This window comes from Hemiscyllium ocellatum, chromosome 8 (genome assembly GCF_020745735.1).
Source record: "Hemiscyllium ocellatum isolate sHemOce1 chromosome 8, sHemOce1.pat.X.cur, whole genome shotgun sequence".
In the NCBI taxonomy this organism is placed as follows: Eukaryota; Metazoa; Chordata; class Chondrichthyes; order Orectolobiformes; family Hemiscylliidae; genus Hemiscyllium; species Hemiscyllium ocellatum.
Window position 1 is genome coordinate 84,731,390 of NC_083408.1, and position 20,440 is coordinate 84,751,829.

The 20,440-nt window shown below is 38.2% G+C and overlaps 1 protein-coding gene across 3 annotated transcripts in view; it reads right to left on the reverse strand.

The window, feature by feature from the left end:
• Positions 1-20,440, reverse strand: part of fancm (FA complementation group M) — a 185,051-nt gene that overhangs the window by 158,631 nt on the left and 5,980 nt on the right. For all 3 annotated transcript variants that reach the window (XM_060829295.1, XM_060829294.1, XM_060829296.1), the window contains exons 2-4: positions 11,607-11,779; positions 11,439-11,516; positions 6,838-6,996 (exon numbers count right to left, since the gene is read on the reverse strand). In XM_060829295.1, the coding sequence (XP_060685278.1) occupies positions 6,838-6,996; positions 11,439-11,516; positions 11,607-11,779 (410 nt within the window). The remainder of the gene's footprint in view (positions 1-6,837; positions 6,997-11,438; positions 11,517-11,606; positions 11,780-20,440) is intronic.

Here is a 20,440-nt window from a genome sequence, read left to right on the forward strand (position 1 = left end):
GCATGCAGTTGGTTGGGAAGTGTAAGGGATTGCTGGATTTTTGTATGGGCAGTGGGGTAACAGGCAATAACTGGGTAGTTCAGATGGAGTTTGTGGCTGTCCACTGTCATTCTGTTGGTTGTATGCCACAGTATGCCAAGGGACCCTACAACTTTGTGGGAAAAAGTGTGGAAACTGTCACATGACAGTGCCCAGCAGTCCACAGAATAGAGGCCTGCCAAGGTCAGACTGGGCCAATATAAGGGAGTGACTGGGAATGCTGTTATGTTTCATAGTGTCTCGATGGCTCCTGTGGGGATGTGGTGAATGCCATTTGGTGTGGCAGTCCTAACAGGCAAATTGAATCTAGTGCATTTTGAAAGCTTCAAACAGTCAAAAGCCAGGAAGTTGGAAACAGCCTCAAGTCAGAGAGGCAGACGTCACTCCAAAGTGGCATCAGTCAGGTCAGGTAAGCTACTGCTGTATGTACCGTGAGCAAAATAATACCAAGCTATCGTGATTAAACTATGATTAATTGTAAATTGTTCCTAATTATGAAAACTTGTTATTTTGAATAAAACAAATTGAAAAATGTACTTTATCATTTGGATTAAGAGCAGAAGAAAACTGTTTCAAAAAAAAACTAAAGTGATTCTCAGTTTAAATCTCAAAGTTATAGATTAGTCAACAATTTAACGACTATTCTATGCATTTCACTGTAGGTGGCTGTAAAAAGAAAATAGATATCATTTAAATTTTATTCAAGGTTTTTAGCAAAATAAATGTGTATATAACTGCCTTTCAAGGTCAAACTATAGAAGTCTTTAAAAGAAAATAACCTTTAGCTTTCTTGCACAAAAGTCAGCAGCATTTGCTGTTTTGCACATCATCTATTATCACTAGATGCATTTTTATAAAATCATTCACTTGGGTAAGCATTGAAACTAGGAGCAACAGTAGACCATTTAGTACTTTGAACATGTTGTGCCACTCAGTCTGATCATGGCTGATCCTCCATCATAATGCTATATTCCTCCTTGATGCTTTTAAATCTAAAGATTTGACCGTCATTATGTGAATATATTCAGATTTCCGTGGTAGAGAATTCAACAGATTTATCAGCTTTTGACTCAAAAAAGTTTCCTCATCTCAGTTCTAAACAGTCTTACCCCCCCCCACCATTTCTTGAGATCATATCCCCTGGTTCTAGACTTCCCAATCAGGGAAAACATCCTCCCTCCATCTAATGTGCCCTGTACTTCTGAAATCATTTATTGTAATCAGATCCCCTTCCCAGTTTCTAAAATCTAGCAAATACAGGTCCGATTGAAAGAGTTTTTCCTCTTACAGCCTGCCATTCCGAGTATCAGCTGAGTGAACTTCCTTTGCATTCCATCTATGACCAGTATATTCTTATAAATAGGGAGAGTAAAACAGCACAAAATACTGTAGGTATGGTCTCACCATAATCCTATATGACTGCAGTAAACATGCCTACTTCTGAACTCAATTCCTCTTGCAATGAAAGCTAAATACTATTTGTTTTCCTAATTGCTCGTTCCTCAAGGACACCCAGATCCCTTTGCATATCCACACTTTACAATATATAATTTAAATAATATTCTGTTTTTCACATCAAAGTGTATAACTTAGCATTTGGCAACATTGTACTGCATCTGCCACGTGTCTGCCCATTCAACTTGTCTAACTCTTTCTTTGCAGCCTCCTCCCAACCCCAACCAGTCTTGAGTAATCAGGAAACTCCAGTTTCCTCATCCCCAGTCGTCTATATATGAGAAAGTCTATAGCCTTAACACTTGCCTTTAAACATTAGACTAAAACGTAATGCTGAATTATAGAACACAATTTACACAGGCAGGCAGGAAGGCTCAGAAAAAGAGGGGAACTCAAGGAATGCAGAAGATAGGGACATCTGGGCTCACCAAGTGATAACAGGATGCTGTAAGGCAATTAAGAACATTCGCCTTAGCATCAGTGAATCTGTGTGACCACGATACCAAGTGATAACATTCACAGCCATTCCCTTGTGAAATTAATGACTGTGTTTGATTCTGACCCTGAAACAAAACTCTAATATCAAAACCTTTGTAGTTAACAGTCAGGTGCTGTCAGTTATAGTGGATTCTTATTTCCCCTTGCAAACAGGGCAGATGCAGAGAGAAAAAAAACTTTGCTGTTACACGACCCTGACTTGAGAATTCAAAAGGATACTAGAGAAAGAGACCTTTGTTGTGTTGAGGCTGTTGGAGCCAGTAGAAAATTAACTCAGTGCTCACCTAAAATTGCAGTTTAGGACTTTATGATGATATTGAGTAGCCATTACTGGTTATTAAATACAAATCTGTAAAAGGTAATATTGATGAAGTTTTAATTTACTTGCTGTTCTTGCAGTCCACTCAACAGACTTTACAGTCTGAATAAGACTAATCAGATCTTATGTCTTATTTGAATTTGAATCACAACCCTGAAAAGAAAGCATATTTAATTCGAAGACTAATGAATCAGTTTAAATACAACCTTATGGTAACATCTCAGCCTCAGGTACAGAATGATTTCAGTGCTCTCTCATTGTCTGCTCCTAGCTTTAAAAAAAGTCATTTTAAGCCTAACATTGAAGAGATTCTCACATAACCTGTCAGGAATCCATTTTATGGTCAAAAGTTTGCCCTCCTTGCTAAGAAGCCATTTTGTAAAATAATTGTATCAGACATGTGAGTTGTGTAAGTTTACATTATGACCTCTCCAATTAGCTCAGACTGGTGCCTCTTTACGATAGGAGCTTATCTCACTGGCAGACACCTAACTTGGCAGGGTATGCTTTTCCCACCTGAATGGCTTAGGTCCTGTAGGAGCGATTAGTCAAGTGTACACAGACCTGTCAACTAACTTTTCTTCCTTACGAATTAGTGTCTTTCATTGTTATCTGTCTAATTAAGAACATGTAATGTTTTTTAAACTTTTGCATAAAGGAAGCCACTTTGTATCAGTACATCGGAGTGGCCTGCTGGGGCACTTGAAGAGCTGGTATCCTATTCTCCTAGGTTATTAGAACCTAGTTAGTTTAGCTTATGGGTATCAGTGTTATGTTGTAACAGTGGTGCTATTGGAAACAAAGGGATGACTAAAAGTAAACTAATCTGTACGGAAGAGGGTTTTTTATTCCAGACTTCCAAAGATCGCCAGGACGAACCTAGAGAGAGGCTTACGGGTCTGAGTCCATAAGGGATTCCCTGGGCTATCTCAAATCTGTACTCTAACAACTATACTACAAATAGCAGAGGACCAAGCACTGATCATGTAATTCTCCACAAATCACACTGCCTACCACTCGAATATATTACCGCCTATACTTCAATGCTGCCCACAAACCCCTTTTTGAAATGCCTTCTGAAAATCTAAATAAATCCATTGGCTCGCCTTTATTTATTCTATTTACATCCCCAAAAACTTGATTTGTGAAATATCATTTGTCTTTTATCAACCTATGTTGGCTTTGTCTATTCTCATTAATGCTTTTCAAATGCATTATTTTCACATCTAGCATTTCCCCAATTTCTGATGGTATGAACCACACCAAACCAAATCCCTCTTTCCCACCACCCCCCCCCCCCCAAAAATATTAATAAGATAGCCTCGACCCTAACTTTTTCTTACTTTAAAGGCAAGTGTAAGTTCTGGATGCAATTTGATTAGTCAATCTATCAGATGAAGCAGAACACAATTTATTCATGCACTACATGTAAAAGACAAAAAAAAAGGTAAGGAGAAATTAAACAGCAGCTCTGTTGGAAAACTTAACAGAATAATAAATTATCTAACTAAATAGTAACTGTTCCAAAATAGTAACATCCTATAAACACACCTTTGGCAAGGGCAAATTCAGTAGAATAGATGGCTTCACATGCAATTCTAACAGCAGGAAGAGAATGCCAAGCTTTTAGCTGTAACACAGAAGGGTAAAATAGCTTCCATATTCAGCTTCAAGATCGCAGCAACAACTGCAAAACTTAAAATCCTAGGTCTGTGGGAGCTTGACTCCTACCATTCAGGCTGTTTCTATTATTCCAACTTTAAAAAGACACTACAAGACCCCAAACTGTTTATTTTATTCGCTCCAAATAGATTGCTCAGCACCTCTCATAGTATCAACCATCATATCATCACATGATCTTAGGACTTTACTTCTCTGTTCTCCCTCTCCCTCCCTTTTCAAATAACAGGGTTACATTTGTCACCCTCCAATCTGTAGGAACTGCTCCAGTTCATGGAATATTGGACCAATATTCCAAGGGCCACTTCAGTTTCAGTCAACTTATGATTTTCCTTTTTTAAAAAGGGACTGATTTTTAAAATGACTAATATTTCCAAATATCAATGAAGACAAATAAAACCTAGTTTAAAACACTAATGATCCACCAGTTTTGAAGATTCCACCAGAAGCAAAAGTCATGGTATTTAGTTGATTTCTTGCTTCTTTACTTGTTAACAGTAATAACAGGATCATCTTGATTTAAAATTGAAACGTATTGTTTTATACTTGAACTATTTGTGCATTAAAAGATTAAGTAGTAAAACTAAATAGCTGTAAACATGTAAATTGCAAAGATGTAATCTGTAAAGCATGCTAATGTGTAAATAAACTGAAATGAAATCAAAAAGTGGTTTAATGTCATGTTAAGCTTATATCCTCAATAGCTTCAAAGTATATTTCAGTCACTTTCAAATAGATTAGCTAGTAAATATGCCACCAGGAAGCTGAAGGGCTGTGACAGGTCTACAGATCTCATCAGTGTAGCATTTCAGGTAAGGTTTTTGGCAAAAAGAATACCTATTATTCACAATCCAAATAGCTATCCAGAAAACTTGTTAAAATTTTACATTTATAGCTAGTGAGGATTGAGGCTCACTTGTGACAGAATCGAGTTGTGTGATAGACATTTGCTGTCACAGTTGCAAGTCCAACCTTTTTCGATTTCTGAAATTGCATCTTCAGTATTACATTATAAACAAAATTATAGTGAAACATTACTTTGTATGCATCACAATGCTGCCCAAATCTGAACTAAATCGCTTAATTTTTAGCTCATTTGATTGAACTTCAATTTGATTCTTTTTATATTATCAGAACCATAATTAATGTAAACTAATAACAGCTTGAAAAATTACAATTTCCCTTCTTCATACAAGTTTTTGCTATATTTTTTTCAGAAGCAAAATTAACTCCATAGTACGTATTAACCATTTTTAAATAAAGCTAGTTTATTATAAAAGCATTAGTACAATAAGGATGAGAAAAGAGTTAATTGAAAAGACAGTAAAGATCTATAAATATAATCTGCCATTCTATTTTTGCAGTGCCAAGCTGATTGGAGAGCATTTTTGTTTGAACAGTCAGACATGCACAGCAGCTCAAAGGGGTCGACTTGTGTTTGGACTGCATAGAAACACTCAGGACAGAAAGCTGAGAGAGAACTTTAACCTTAAGCATCATGTTTTTTTAAAACTCATTTGTGGGACATGGTCTTCACTGACTGGCCAGCATTTATTTGCCATTTCTAATTCCCCTTCAGAAGATGGTGAGCTGCCTTCTGGAATAACTATAGGTTAACCCACAATGCCCTTAGGGAGGAAATTCCAGGATTTTGACTCAGTCAGAGTGAAGAAACAGCGATATACTTCTAGTAAAAAATGAGGTCTGCAGATGCTGGAGATCACAGCTGCAAATGTGTTGCTGGTCAAAGCACAGCAGGTTAGGCAGCATCTCAGGAATAGAGAATTCGACGTTTCGAGCATAAGCCTGATGAAGGGCTTATGCTCGAAACGTCGAATTCTCTATTCCTGAGATGCTGCCTAACCTGCTGTGCTTTGACCAGCAACACATTTGCAGCAGCGATATACTTCTAGGTTAGGATGGTGAGTGGCTTGGAGGGGAACTTGCAGGTGGTGGTATACTGCTGCCCTTGTCCTCTAGATAGAAATGATCATGGTCATTCAACAGGTTATTGCTGAACAGGTGCTGCTTGATAGCACTGTTGATGACACCTTCCATCACTTTACTGATGTGCAAGAGTAGACTGATGAGGCAATAACTGGACAGATAGGATTTGTCCTGTTTTTATGTATAGGTCATACCTGGTCAATTTTCCACATTGTGAGACAGATGCCAGTGTTCTAAATGTCCTGAAAGAGCTTGGCTAGGGGAACAACAAGTCCTGGAGCACAAGTTTTAAGTACTAATGCCAGAATGTTATCAGGGCCCATAATCTTTGCACTATCCAGTGCCTCCAACCAATGTCTTGTTATTACATGCAGTGATTTGAATTGGCTGAAGACTAGTAAGGCTGGGGACCAGAGGAGAAGGCGGACAATGATTGTCCAAGTACACTTCTGGCTGAAGATTGCTGTGAATGCTTCAGCCGTACCTTTTGGGTTCTTCCAGCACTGAAGATGGGAATATTTGTGAAGCCTCCTCCTTCGATGAGTTGCTTAAGTATCCACCACCATGCACAACCAGATGTGGTAGAACTGCAGAGCTTAGATCTGATCCACTGGTTGTGTGCCAAACAACATTGGCAAGTAGCCCTGTTTGGTAGCACACCAAATTGACACCTCATTTTTAATGTGCCTGGTGCTTTAATACTTTTGGATATAAGAGCTTTATTTCAAATCGATGCTGTAATTGATGCCAAAGCAACATTTTTGCAAGAAAATTAAAAAGTTGCTAGAGGATGAAGGATGGACTGTAAAATCAAAACAGCCCAATATTTTACTATACAGTTAAAATTACACTAACGTCAAATAATTTCACTCCATTCTCCAGAGAGAAATAACACATACCTGTAGGTATAAAGACTGAATAGCAATCAGCTCAGTACCCAGAGGAACAACAAACTTCTCCACCTGTCTCTGGTGAGAATAGGGCTGGAGGTCCAAGGAATTTTCAGACCTAACCTCAAGATGCGAAATCATCAAGTTTGAGAGGACTTGTTGTACAGCCTATTATATAAAAAAAACAATAATTACATGAACAGTATGAGCAAATTATAAATGCTTGCATTCTTCATCTCCCAGGTGATGTCCAAATCTTCTCAACCATACGAGAGAGAGAGAGAGAGAGAGACAGACAGACAGACAGACACAGACACAAAGACACAGAGAGCAAGACAGTAGAAAAAGCAAGAGAGAGTTTTCTTTTCTAAATTGCTTCATAGGAGTGGCCATTGCTGGCTAGGCCACCATTATTGTACATCCTCAAGTATTAAAAGTCAACCAAATTGCTGTGGGTCTGGAGTCACATATAGGCAAGACCAGGTAAGTATGGCAGATTTCCTTTCCTGTTGGACACTAGTGAACCAGATGAGTTTTCCTGACAATCGATAATGGCTTCATGGTCACTATTAGATTCTGAATTCCAGATTGCTTTTATTGAATGAGAGAGTGTGAGAGAGATAGAAACTGTGTGAAAGAGAGAGTGAGTATTTTGTGGTTGTGGTGGTGGTGGTGGTGGTGGTGGGTGGAGTTGGAGAGAACAATAAATTTCTTTAGAGATGCTTCCAGCTACAGTCTTAGACTCCCAATTGCCTTCAGTTGCCAAGATATCTCTGCAGTTTTCAACGTGCTGAGCCACTTAACATCACTCCAGCTTTGACGTCCTGATCAACTCAACACCATCACCAACAGTTGTCTCAATTATCAACTACAAAGGAGCACAAACAGAATGCCCTTCACAAACTGGCATAGCCATCAATCACTGAATTGAGCTGCTATGTATCATGTTTCAATGGATTTTTTTTGTCCACCCACTACTCTGAAAAAATCTTGGAGGTCCAATATCAACCTCTCATTGGTGACACTTACCAACAATTGCAAAGAATTTAGGCATCTTCATTCATCTAGCATTTAGCCATTTATCCCCAATGCAAATCAAGAATGTGACCAGTGAAGTCCCACAAGAATCGGTGTTAGGACCACAATATTCACGTTAGTTATTAATGACTTGGATAATGGCACAAAGACGTATTTTCAAATTTGCTGATGACACAAAGTTAGGCAGCATTGTAGACAATGCATCTAATAGCTTAAAACTACAAAGGGACATTGATAGACTAACTGAATGGGCAAAACTACAGCAGATTTGGTTCAGCATAAGTGTAAGGTTATCCATTTAGGACCAAAAAAAGGATAGATCAGGGTACTTTCTCGATAGTATGAAGTTGAACAAAATAGATATCCAATGAGACTTCAGGTGCATAAATCTTTAAAATGTCACAAACAAGTGAAGAAAATAATCAAGAAAACTAATGGAATGCTGGCCTTTGTATCTAGAAGGCTGGAGTACAAGAATGTGGAAATGATGCTTCAGTTACTCACCATTCTGGTTAAACCCCACTTGGAGTACTGAGTGTAGATCTGGACACCAAATGTTAGGAAGGATATACTGCCCTTGAGGGAGTACAATGTAGGTTTACAAGAATGATATCTGGACTTTCAGGGTTAAGTTTGAGGACTACACAAATCAGAGCTATTTTCTCTACAATTTATGAAGTGGGGGGGGGGGGGGGGGGAAGAATCTGATTGAAGTCTTCAAAATATTAACGGGAAAAGACAGAATAAATAAAGATAAACAATTTCCACTGGTTGAAGATTATAGAACCAGGGGACAGTCTGAAAATTAGGGCAGAACGAAGCACTTCTACACAAAGGGTAGCAAACGTTTGGAACTCTTTTCCACAAATAGCAGTGGGTGCAGCATTAGTGTTAACTTTAAAACTGAAATAGGATAATATTTTGTTAAGCAAAGATATTAGGGGATATGGGTCAAAGACAGGTCTGCAGAATTAGGCCATCAGCCATGATCTCACTTAATGATAGAACAGGCTTGAGGGGCTGAATAGCCTACTCCTGCACCTATATTCCTCTAAGCCAGTCCACCCGGACTCTCTGACCAAACTTGCCTAAACTTCATCTACCCAGTTAATTCACTAAACTCATTTCCTATATATGCCTTCCACCTCTGCACCATCCTAATTCCAAAGAAAATATAGACCACATACCTTTCCTCCCTCATCTTCTCCAAAAAAAAGTACATAATCCATTTCAAAAGCACGTTGACAACCAGCCTCAAAAAAAAATTATCCTTCAATCCCCAATCCTTGTAAATTACTAGTCAACTGCAATCTTTCCTTCCAAAGATCTTGAACAGGCTTACAAAGTACACAAAAACATTGCCTAGATTGGAAGATTTGATGAGTAATGATTGGATAGGCTAGAACTTTACTACATTGGAGCAGAGGAGGCTGAGGGGAGAGGGAATACAGACTGGAAAATAGCAAATGTGACTCCTCTATTCAGAGATGAATGAGATAGAAAACTGGAAACTAAAGGCCAGCCAGCTGAACTGGTCATAGCAAAAATGCTGGAACATTAAAGTAAGGAGCTTTACCATAACATTAATGTTTGAGGAAGTAACAAACAACATAGATAGACTGTAAAATTGGTAGAAGGACTGTTCTCCAAAAGGCATTCAACAAGATGCCTCAAGGGTTATTACATAAAATAAGATCTTACGGCGTAGGGCATAACACATTAACATAAAAAGAGAATTGGCTTGCTAACAGGAAAGAAAGACTAGGCATAAATAGATAATTTTCAGGTCAAGAAGAAATAACAAGTAGTGTACCACAAGGATCAGTTTTAGCACCTCAGTTATTTTTTAATTTATATCATTGATTTGGATGAAGGAATTAAATGGTAGCTAAAATTGCTGATTATTCACCTTTCGAAAGGAGGAATATTGTTAAATTCGAGAGGGTGATTTGAGGATGTTGCCAGGACTAGTGGGTTTGAGCTATAGGGAGAGGTCAAATAGGCTGAGGTTTTTGTCCCTGGAGCAAAGACTGAGGGGTACAATAAGGGGCATAGACAAGGTGAATAGCCAAGGTCTTTTTCTGAGCCTGTTGGAGCCCAAAACTATAGGGCATAGGTTTAAGGTGAGAGGGGAAAGATTTAAAAGGGGCCAAAGGGCCCAACTTTTTTTATGCAGTAGGTAGTGGATGTACAGAACAAGTTGCCAGAGGTGGTGATGGAGGCAGGTACAGTTATATTTAAAATGGCATCTGGGTAGGTATATGAATAAGAATGGTACAGATGGATATGGGCCAAATACTGGCAAATGGGACTAGATCAGATTGGGATGTTTAGTCAGCGCAAATCAGTTGAACCAAAGGATACATTGCCATGGCGTGTGACTATTATTCAAAAATAACACGTGGAGCAAGTTTTGAAGAGGATATTATAATTCTGCAAAGGAAATTTGATAGCTTAAATGAGTGAGCACAAATTTGGCTAAATTCAGTCCGAAAATGTGAATTTCCCCACTTTCACAGGAATTGTGGGAAAGCAATACCATGTTTAAATAGTGACATATTGCAGAACAGAACTGCTGAGAAATATGGGTATCCTGGTACATGAATCACAAAAGACTGCAATGCTCGTACAGCAAGCACTAAGGAACATAAATGGAATTTTGGTTCTGATTGCAAGAGGAAGGCAAGATAGAAGTCAAGACATTTTGCTACAGAACAGGGTTCTAGTGAGATCACATCTGCAGTGCTATTTACCATTTTAATCTCCTTACCTAAGAAAGGATATAAAACATTAGAAGCAATTTAAACAAGATTCACTTGATTGATACTTGAGAAAAAAAATGGACAGGCTGGACTGTACACCTCTCATTTCTTCTAAATTCTGGGATTTCATTGAAACATGAAAGGCCCAGAGATGACTTTATAGATTGGATGCTGAAAGAATGTTTCTTCTAGTAGGAGACTAGAACGAGAAGACAATTTACAAAGAAGAGGAGAAATTTTGATCTCAGAGGACTGGAATCTTTGGAACTCTTTGCCATAAGGTTTTGAAAGTTCAGTCATTAAGTGAATTCAGGACAGAGATTGAAAGATTTATAATTACTAGTTGCATTAAGCGATAGGAAGATAGCACTGCAAAACAGTAGTGATGTAGGTGATAAACCATGATCTAAAATGTTGGAACAAGTTCAAGGGGCTGAATGACTTATGCATGCTCCTATGTTTCTTTATACAGACAATGCAACAAACTTAAAGCCAATGGTAATTTATAAGTGTAATAAAGGAGATGAATACGAATATGATCTTTGTATATATGCTTGTGGATATGTAAACATATGCACACAAAGAATAGCATGTAATGGATAGAGGCCCTTGTTTCAATATTTACAGTAAATAATTGCAGGTCTCTGAAACAAATATATGGGCACGCTCCAGACATCAAAAGCTTTTAGCTTTGAAATTTTTCCATATTTAATTCCTTTGTGAACTACAATTACTTGAATTTCAGTAAATTAAATTAACTTCAAAATCATTCAACTTTAACGTATCAGATAGATTGCAAGAGTAACCAACCTTTACATCACTACCTGGCGTTGCAGTCAAAGCAAGAATACGGAACTGACGTGTATAATTACACAGCTCCCGAACAACCTGCAAGTCAAAAAGAAGAGGAAATTAATGAAAGAATTCACAAGACATCACTCACACAAAATAAAGCCACATGCACAACAGTTACTGTACCTGACAGTAAGCATGATTTCCTAGTGCCTTGTGAGCTTCATCAACAACCAAACACTTCACATCAGCAGCTGGACAAGCTTCACGAGAAAGATCATTCATCATAACTTGAGGTGTGAGGAAGACTACTCGTTTGGCATTCCAAATATTCTGACGATTCAATGCCTGTGTTTTACCTGCAAAAGTTACTACATGTTTAACTGAAATTGACATTGAACTAATGTATTTTCTAATATAAAAGTTAAGCAGGAGAGACCTGAATGCCTTCTAATTAACAGTTGTATTTGGAGGACATTGCATTGGCACTCTGTCTTGAATTCAATTAAAGCCAGAAATAATAACATTTAGTCCAATATAAGAACATGCAACCCATTGATTTTGACTATGTATTTTGAACTTTGAAACTTCTGAACTATTAGTATAGTTGAAGGTGTACATGAAGAAATCAATCCTCTAAATAGGAGCAAAAAAAATTGTTAAAGTCTTATAATATTATAACAGTCTCGGGTAACAGAACTTATAATTATGTAAAATATTTATTATAAATTGCAAACACCTAAAGAGTCTATAAGCCCCCTGATAGTAGCTATATGGTGATACAGAGAATAAATCAGGAGATAATGAGGATATGTAACAAAGGTACATGGTGTGACTTTAATCTTCACATAGATTGGGATAGTCAGATTAGCAGAGGGAGGCATGAGGAAGAATTCATAGAATCTAATGCAGACAGTTCCTTAAAACAATGTTGTGGATCCAATCAGGAACCAGGTTTTTTAGTGTCTAGTCATGTGAAATGAGGCAGGTTAATACATGACAGATCAAAACGTGTAGTGCTGGAAAAACACAGCGGGTCAGGAAGCATCAGAGGAGGAGTGTTGATGTTCCTGGCATAAGCCCTTCATCAGGAATGCCTGCCTCTCCTGCTCCTTGGATGCTGCCTGACCTGCTGTGCTTTTCCAACGCCATATTTTTCAACTCTGATCTGCAGTCCTCACTTTCTTCCAGGTTAATATAGGATGTCAGAGTAAAGGATCACCTTGGAAACAGCCACCAGAACTCAACAGAATTTTTCATTTGACTTGACAGAATGAACTTGAGTCAGAAACAACTGAGATAAGCTTACATAACAGCAATTTAACATAACGTACTCAAAGGAGTTGAACAGTAAAGACAGTTGAGGAATAACGGCAGATGCAATAATTCAAGGCTCACAGCAAAAATTCATTCCAGTAAGGAAGGAGAATTCTAGTAAGGTGTTGGCTGACCATGGAAGATAAACAGAGTAAATTTGTATGAAATACACAGACAGACTGCAAGAGTTTCTTTAAAAATGTGTAAAAAGGAAAGAGAAGCCAAAGTGAACATAGGCCCTGAGAAAATTAGGTAAAAGTAATGGGGAACCAGGAAATGGCACAAAAGTTGAATAAATACTTTGCATCAATCTTCAGAGTAGAAGAGACTAAAAGAATTCCATAAGTATTAACATGCAAGGGGAAAAAGAAGGGGAGGAAATAATTTCAATAACTATTTAGAGTAATGTGCTAGCAGAAAGTAATGGGGCTGAAGACCAACAAGTCCTCTGAACCTGATGGCAAGCACCCTAGGATATCAAAGGAAATAGCTACAGAGATTATGAATGCACTGGTAACAATCTGCCAAGAATCTTTAGATTCTGTAAATTTTCCAGAAGACTGGAAAACTGCCAAAAAAGGGAAAGGAGGCAAAAAAAATAAGGAATTATATATAAGTTAATTTAACAAGTTATTGGGGAGATGTGAGAGATTTACAAATATAAATTTACAAATATAAATATAAAATGAATCTCAAAGCTAGCAGCCAAGATCAATGAATAAAAGGCAGAGTTGGCGTTGCATCATGAATGGGAAGTTATGCCCATTCATTAAGAGTCAGAGTCATTGAGGAAGTAACAAGCAGGATAGATAAAGTGGAAGCAATGGATGAAATTTTAATTTGCAGGAGGCATTTAATGAGGTACCATACTTTAGGCTACTTAAGAAAAGAGCCCTAAAAATCTCTTGTCCATTAACCCTCTATCCACTAATAGTAAACAGGGTTAGAGTAAGGACACCATCTTCAGGATGGGCTAACTATAACTAGAATTGTGCCATGGGTATCAGTGTTAGAACCACAATGATTTATAATATATAATTCACTTGGATTAAATGTAATTTAGCCACATTTGCAGATTTAAAAAATTAGGTCAGACAGCAAGTGCTGAAGGTGACAGAGTTTGAAGTGGGATGTAGATAAATTAAACAAATGGAGGAAAACTTGGTAGATGGAATATAATGGGGGAGAAAGATGTGACATTATGTATTTTGGCATAAAGAACCAAGGAGCTGAATATTATTTAAACGGAGACGACTATATAACAGAGGGATTTGGGAGTCCACATCCATGAATCTCAAAATCTAGCAGCCAAGATCAATGAATAATAGGAAGGTAAATGAGGTATATAAGTAGGGAGGTATACTAAAACCTCACAAGGCACTAGCCACACTACAGTAAGAGAATAATGGGCAGTTTTAGACACTTTATTAAGGGATATACTGAATTTAGAGGCAGTTCAGAGAAGTTTCACTAGCATGATTTTAGGTCATAGAATGACCGTCCCATGGGAAATAGCATGGGTAGGATGGGTCTGTTGTCATTGGAATTTAAAAGTATTGGAGTCAACATTATGGAAATATACAAGAAACACACAAACAGGGTAAATGAGTAGAAGTTGTTTCTCCTTGTGGGAGAATCTAGGACCAGTGTGCATAATCTCAGAAGAAGTAGTCACCTACTTAATACAAAACAGGAAGAATTTCTGCACTCAGGGGTAGTTAATCTGTGGAATTCTTTACCAGAGGACTGTTCAAGGCCAAAATAAACACATTTTTAATCTTTGAATGAATCAAGGATTATAGGCAAAAGGCAGGAAGCGGAGCTGAGTGTTATTAGCAACCCTAACCCCACAAAACCGAGTAACGGATAATTAGTTGTACTGGGTGTTTCACAACAGGTAATATAAAAATTGCAAAACAAGATAAGCAAGGATCAAAGGATTTAGAAAACCCAAAGATTGAATTTGTTTTCAATCTGACTGGTTAAAGGGATAGCCTTTTTATTAAAAAGATTTTTTTTCTCTAAACAGTTGAGGAAATAGGTTACCAGAGTAGAAAATCTTAGTATGTGCAGGTTCCAGACAAGGGATATGTGGCTAGAAATCTGCAGGTTATTGGAAGCTGAAAGTCTAAACTTACAGTTTTAAGTCTAATAATGTGGGACTCCACACGGTTTACAGGACAGAAAATGGGGAGAGTGAATTAAAACAGACTTAAAATATTTGATAGAGAAATGTAATTTCTCTTGATTTGAATCATTGTAAATTAATAGCGTTGGGAATAGAGTGAATCTTTGCTTTTCTGGTTCTTTTAAAGAGGTTTCTAACGGTGTTTTACATTTAGATACTTTGGTTTATTTTTTGTTCTCATTTTTTATATGATAAACTTCTGTTTTATTGTTATGTGGCTATGTTTTCTGTAAATCACCACTATATTAAATAAAATTTTTCATAAACCATTATCTATAGGCCAGATGTCATTCTGGGTTCCGATTTGTCCAGGCGTACCATCAACTGGGATGAGATTATAACAAATTATTATGTATAATTTTGTAGAAATCGTTAATCTGCCTGTTAAAGCAGACAGTAAATCCTGCAAACTGGCTCCAGAAAATCTCACGATTGTTTTGGTTAATTCAGTACAGGCAAAAAGGCTGAGAGACCGATACTATATCTCAGCATAACCAGAAAGGGAGAGTGAGACTTTAGGGAAAGTCTCCATGTTTCTGATGATTACATCTGCAGGAAGTGTCTTTGACTGCAGATCCTATCAGATCGCATGGATCAGTTAGAGCGGCAGTTAGAGGCAATGAGGAATTTACAAAAGCTAGGGCATGTGATGGATGGCAGTTATAGGAAGGGAGAATTTGATTAACACTTGGACAATGTAATGAATTCTTCAAAAGCTCAAAACTCAAAAAGCTCTGAGATATGAAGTAGCTTAGAAGGATTGGATGGAAATTTCAGCATAACTGACTTTGCTTTATAGAACAATTTGCTAAAGTTAATAAAACAACCATGTTAAATTTTAAATCTGTACAAGTCAGGCTTTGAGACATCATTTGAAGCAGAACTCAAAGCTCAGAGTGATACTATCCCATATCATCATACGGGGAGAAGACCTCTCAACAGTGAAACCAAAAAAAAGGTAACCCAGCTAAAGAACTGCAGATCGAACAAGGCTATCAGGGCTGTGACATTCAGATACATGAAAGCAAAATAAAGACCTTTCACTCCTTCCCAAAACCTTTTCTGTTCAGTCTGCCTGTTGGAGAAACCTCCATGTACCATCATGACTGCTGAATTCTAACTTCTAGTTTTCAACTTCTTCACTCTGAGAAGAGAAATCATCAAGCAACAGGCCAGTAACAATGATAAATACCTTACTTTCATCTTTATGAATACTTTTTAACCCAGATCTACTTTTAAATATTTGAATCTGTAGCTTAGATAATAACTTTTTTTTTAAACTTGATTCTGGGTAATCCACAATGAAGGACAGGAAAAAATTGTGACTGTAAGAGCTGCTCCTTTTCTCGAGGTATTTTAGGTGTTGGAGTTGATTTCCTCGAATTCCAGGAGCAACAATTACTGTTTTATATGCAGCTGCATTGTTTTAGAAGATAAAAACAATGGCATTTTTTAAAAAAAAGGAAGACAAACAAAAGGCAGCAACCACATGTCAGTTAGAGAGAGAAACAGAAACTGATACAGCAGTGAATCTGCACAGTTACTGCCTTTGCTGTTTGAGTTCAAGTATCTCTAGACAAAGGAGTGCCTATGGAGAAAAATTAACAAACAGCAAAATTCACAGGAGCCCTTGGAAGAACCTGTGTGGGAGAGCTCACAGCACAGGAACAGATAAGTGCATAGTTTTTAACATGTAACCTGCTGAAAGTCAAATTAGTGACTAGAGCGGGTTCTTCCTTCAATTGATGTTTTACTGAAATTGGTGTCATGATTTATGTTTTTAAAATTCAATCAAAAGTACAAGTTAGCCTGGAGCACTGTTTTTTTAAAAGCAAAAAGACGACTCTATTTTCTGGGTCTGTCGATCGTGAAGGTGCAAAGATGGCCTTTAGTAGAGTGATATGTTCTTCCTGTTGGATGTGGGAGTTTAGGAAGAGTTTCTATGTTACAGACCTATGAAGTGTCTTTTAGATGCGAATCCCATCAGATGTCATGGATCAGTTGGAGCGGCAGTTAGAGGCAATAAGGAATTTACAAGAGCTAGGGGGTGTGATGAATTGCTGTTATAGCAAGGGAGAAAAGCTACAGATATAGTTGGGTAGATGGGTTAACTCCAGGTTGGGAGGGTAGGCAGGTAATGCAAGAGTCTTTTGTGGCTATCCCCATTTCAAACAATTATGCTGTTTTGGAAAACGTAAGGGGGGATTAACTCTCAGGCGAACGTAGCACAAAAAGCCAAGTTTCTGGTATCAAGACTGGCTCTAAAGTAACGAGGGGTGCGTTGGGTTCCAAGTGATCGATTGTGATTGGGGACTCTCTAGTCAGAGGCACAGACAGACGTTTCTGCAGCCAGTAGCGAAAAATCAGAATGGTGTGTTGCTTCCCTGGTGCCAGGACCATGGATATTTCAGTGAGGTAACAGAATGTTCTCAAAGGGGAGAGAGACCAGCAGGAGGTCATTGTACACATTGGAACTAACAATATAGGAAGGGAAAGGATAAGATACTGCAGGGAGCATATAGAAAGTTAGGCAGGAATTTAAAAAGGAGGCCCTCGAGGGTAGTAATATCTGGATTACTCCCAGTGCTACGAGCTAGTGAGGGTAGGAATAGAAGAATAGAGCAGATGAATGTGTGGCTGAGGAGTTGGTGCAAGGGAGAAGGGTTCGCACTTTTGTATCATTGCAATCACTTCTGGGGTAGAAGTGACCTGGACAAGAGAGATGGATTGCACCTGAATTGGAAGGGAACTAATATACTGGCAGGGAGATTTTTTTCTTCTTTATTAACTCAAGGGTGTCGCTAGCTTAGCCAGCATTTATTGCCCATCTCTAATTTGCCTAGAGAGCAATTAAGAGTCAATCACATTGTTATGGGAGTCACATGTAGACCAGACCAAGTAAGGATGACAGTTTTCTCCCTGAAGGATATTAGTGAACCAGATGGGTTTTTCCAACAGTCGACAATGGATGCATGGACATCATTAGACTTTTAACTCCAGATTTTTGTTGAATTCAAATTCCACCATCTACCATGGCGGGTTTAGAACCCAGTCTCCAGAATATTACCTGGGTCTCTGGATTAGCAGTCCAGCGATAATATCATTTAAACTAGTATGGTGGTTGGGGTGAGGGGAGAACCAAGGCTAACAGTGAGGAAAGAAATCAATCTGAGACAAGTACAGTCAGAAAAGGGAGCAAGTCAAACATTCAGGGCAGGCAGGAACAAATCAGAGAACAAGGTAAAACTGATAAATTAAACTGCATTTATTAAAACGCAAGAGGCCTAACAGGGAAGGCAGATGAACTCAGGACATGGTTAGGAATATGGGACTGGGATGTCAAAGCAATTACAGAGACTTTTTCCACACAAGGTGGTGTGTGTACAGAATGAGCTGCCAGAGGAAATGGTATAGGCTGGTACAATTACAGCATTTAAAAGGCATCTGGATGGGTATATGTATAGGAAGGGCTTTGAGGGATATGGGCGGAGTTCTAGCAAATGGGACTAGATTTGTTTAGAATATCTGGTCAGCATGAACAAGTTTGACCAAGGTGTCTGTTTCCGTGCTGTACATCTCCAAGACTCACTTCAGCAACGGTTGCATAATAAACGGTCCTTTATCTTTTAAACATTAAAGCTTTGCTGCTGGAATTTTTTTTAAACTGGGGACACCCGATAAACTAGGGACTTAGTGAGCTAACTAATTTCATAGCCCACTTTGACGACATGCTTCTTGGACAGCAGAACAGAGGGGAAATTGCAAGAAGTGATGCTTTAATGTACTTGCTATTCTGCAACAGTTGGCATAGGTTGCAGATTTGGAAACGCTGCTGAAGCATCCCTGGCAAGTTCCTTCAGTGCATCTTGTAGAGAGTATAACTGAAGCCAATGTACTACAGGCAGAGGACACAAATGTTTGTAGTGGTGGATAGATGCCAATCAACCTTGCAGCTTTGCCTGGTTGGTCCCAAAATTACGTCGTTACAGTTGCATTCATCCAGGCAAATGGAGTGTTTTCCATCACACGACTGTTACGACACAGTGGTGAACCCTTCTGTTAATTAAACCAAGCACCTAGAGAAGCTCACCTCATCTCAATCTGTTAAAATATGAGTGACAGAGAAGCCCCAAATTCCACTACTTAAAGAAACTAATATCAATTTTTTTTAAACAATTCACAAGTCGAAGCTCCCTTTCTCTTAACTGCTTCTTACCTACCTCCAACTCTATAACAATATGCTGTTCCAATAAGAGACTTATTAAAATTACATAAACTTAATTTCAAAACCACACAGCCGCTGTCATCTTCGTTGTCTTTCTTCTTCCAGGTAAAGATCTCCAAGTCGTCGTCTTTCTTTTTACTGCGAACAATGTTTCGTATATAAAGGTACCTTTGATAGAGTGTTAACCAACTTCTTGAGTCTCTCTCGATGGCAGTTGCTCTCGCCCCAATTTTCAAAATGTCTACATTTCTATACGCCCAACATTAGATTGTCTCATTGCTTCAAAGTTGGCAAAACAATAAATTCAAACTCTATTGGGTTTTAGTGTACTCTGGCATAGTTTAAACTGATTGGTTGTCAAAACAGGAACCAAAACTCAGGTATCCATTTCACAGCCAAATGTTACACATTTTCAATTTTCCAGTACACACTGACTGCCACCTACAGAAGAACTTCAATTATTCGAAGGACATAGGCAGGAATATTTTGTTCTGTTAATCAAATTCTGGAAAATCGAATGCCAGATAATCTAGGTTCCTCTGTAGTCATATACACAGGTGCTTGTAATCTCTCTGTTCAGAACAGCATTCACTCTCTCAAAGGTACAGTAAACATCTTCAACTTCATAACACTACCAAGTTGTACCTTGTAAACAGTGGCGTACATGTTCCAGGGTCATACTGGTCTTGAAACATTAATTCTGTTCATCTCCACAGATAATGTCAGATCTGTTAGCATTTCTTCAGCACTATTTTACCTGCTTTATTGTTGGCATGGTCATTGCATGTCCTTGATAAGTACGTACCTGTCAGGCAATGAGGAAGTGGTCAAGCGAGGCAACTGTGGTTTACTAACGAATTTGAATCTCTTGTGAAGAGGAAGAAGAATTCTAATGTAAAGAGGAGACATGAAGGTTCAGTTAGGACGCTTGAGTGTTACAAGTTAGCTAGGAGGGTCTAAAGAGAGCTAAGAAGAGCCAGGAGGAGATGTGAGAAGGTAGGATCAAGGAAAACCCTAAAGCTTTCTATAGCCATGTTAGAATTAAAAGAATGACTACAGTAAAATTAGAGCCTGTCAAGAAGAGTAGCGAGAAGTTGTGCATGGAATCCAAAGAGATAGGAGGGGTGTTAAATGCATATTTTCTTCACAGGAAAAAGACAATGTTGTTGAAGAGAATACCAAGATTCAGGCAATTAGACTAGATGGGATTGAGGTTCATAAGGAGGTGATGTTAGCAATTCCGGAAAGTGTGAAAATAGATGGACCGGATGGGATTTATCCTAGGATTCT